The sequence below is a fragment of the Hipposideros armiger genome, unplaced genomic scaffold (genome assembly GCF_001890085.2).
Source record: "Hipposideros armiger isolate ML-2016 unplaced genomic scaffold, ASM189008v1 scaffold_21, whole genome shotgun sequence".
In the NCBI taxonomy this organism is placed as follows: Eukaryota; Metazoa; Chordata; class Mammalia; order Chiroptera; family Hipposideridae; genus Hipposideros; species Hipposideros armiger.
In genome coordinates, this window is record NW_017731371.1 from 5,600,335 (window position 1) to 5,601,669 (window position 1,335).

The 1,335-nt window shown below is 38.6% G+C and overlaps 1 protein-coding gene across 1 annotated transcript in view; it reads left to right on the plus strand.

The window, feature by feature from the left end:
• CCDC192 (coiled-coil domain containing 192) overlaps positions 1 to 918 on the plus strand; it is a 223,253-nt gene extending 222,335 nt beyond the window's left edge. Inside the window, 1 exon segment of the mRNA XM_019635319.1 lies at positions 652 to 918. Coding sequence (XP_019490864.1) covers positions 652 to 918 — 267 coding nt within the window.
• Positions 919 to 1,335: the final 417 nt, after the last annotated feature.

The window sequence follows — 1,335 nt, forward strand, 5'->3', positions numbered from 1 at the left end:
TAAAAGTATAACTATTGCACTGTGTTTTACACCTGAAACTAATTTAAAAAAATAAAATAAAATTTAAAAACAATACAAAAAATTTAAAAATAAAAATAAAGTGATTTTCTAGCTTAAAAAAAAAATTTACACCCCTGCCAACTCTAAAGCGGACTTGGGTTAAAAAACTAGTCTATTCTCTCATTTACTTCTTCCAAAAGGAGTAATGACCTTTTTTCCCCAGTCGAATTAAAATTCAAATTGAAGCATATTTTTACTTGATTATAGCTCTTTGTGAAAAATTCTTAGGGAAAAGGATAACATGAAACTTGAGGTAGCTGTTGTTTGTAGACTGGATTTTCAAGGACAGCCCATTCCCATGGTTAATTGCAAGTTAAATGTGTATAAAAAAGAGTTGGCAAAAGCTGATTCTCCTCCCTCTCCAGAGGCTTCCAAGTTTCTTTTTCATGAGCACCCAGAATCTTTCCCCTTTCTGGATCCAGATTCCATTCTCAGCATATCTGACCAGATGACACAACATCTGTGTGCTCTTTTAAGAACGTGAGAAATGAAGCTTTTCATCTTCCCTCTCTTTGAGTTCTGGGAAATTCAATTAAAACTGCTCAGACTTCCCTTTTCTGGTTTGCTTTAGGAGACAACTCACCGGACGAGTCCTGTGGCAGTCTCCCGCCGGTGGAAGAAGGCGATCGAAAAATAAGCCTGATTATGGAGCTATCGACCCAGATTTCCCTGCAGACTGAGAAGATAACTCAGCTGGAAGAAGTTTTAGAGGAAAAGGAAAGGAAGATTCAGCAGCTAGAAGCTGAGCTGGGGGCCCATCCCTTCCAAGAAGTCAAGGATTCTCAAGAATGTTTACAAGAAGCCCCAATTTTCTTTAATAATAGTATCACTCCTCTGGTCGCTGATGAGGATATGTAAAGATTCCCAGTAAGAAAACAATAAAAGGTTATTAAGTGTCATCAAGGTAAAGTCTAGAACCCAATTTGTCTCCCTACTAGCAAACTCATGTTCAAGTTCACAGGTTTGAATACATCTTATAATGTTCATATTGGAAGGAAACAAAAGAACATGTTCAGACACAAACTCTGAATGTTAGGCATCAGGAGTCATGTAATCCACACAGCTGTAGAATACTATGTTTTCAGGCCTTCCTGGTAACAGTGGGAGAGGGAAAACCACAAGACTAGAGAGATGGTAAAAAACTTAACATCATACTCTTGCCAGAAGTCTGTCACACTGTAAGGAAGGGATGGCACCAATCCCATTTCAGTATGCAGCTCAGCTGTGAACAGTAAGCTATCATGGAGGGCAAGCTTCAAGCTGGGAGATGTTAGG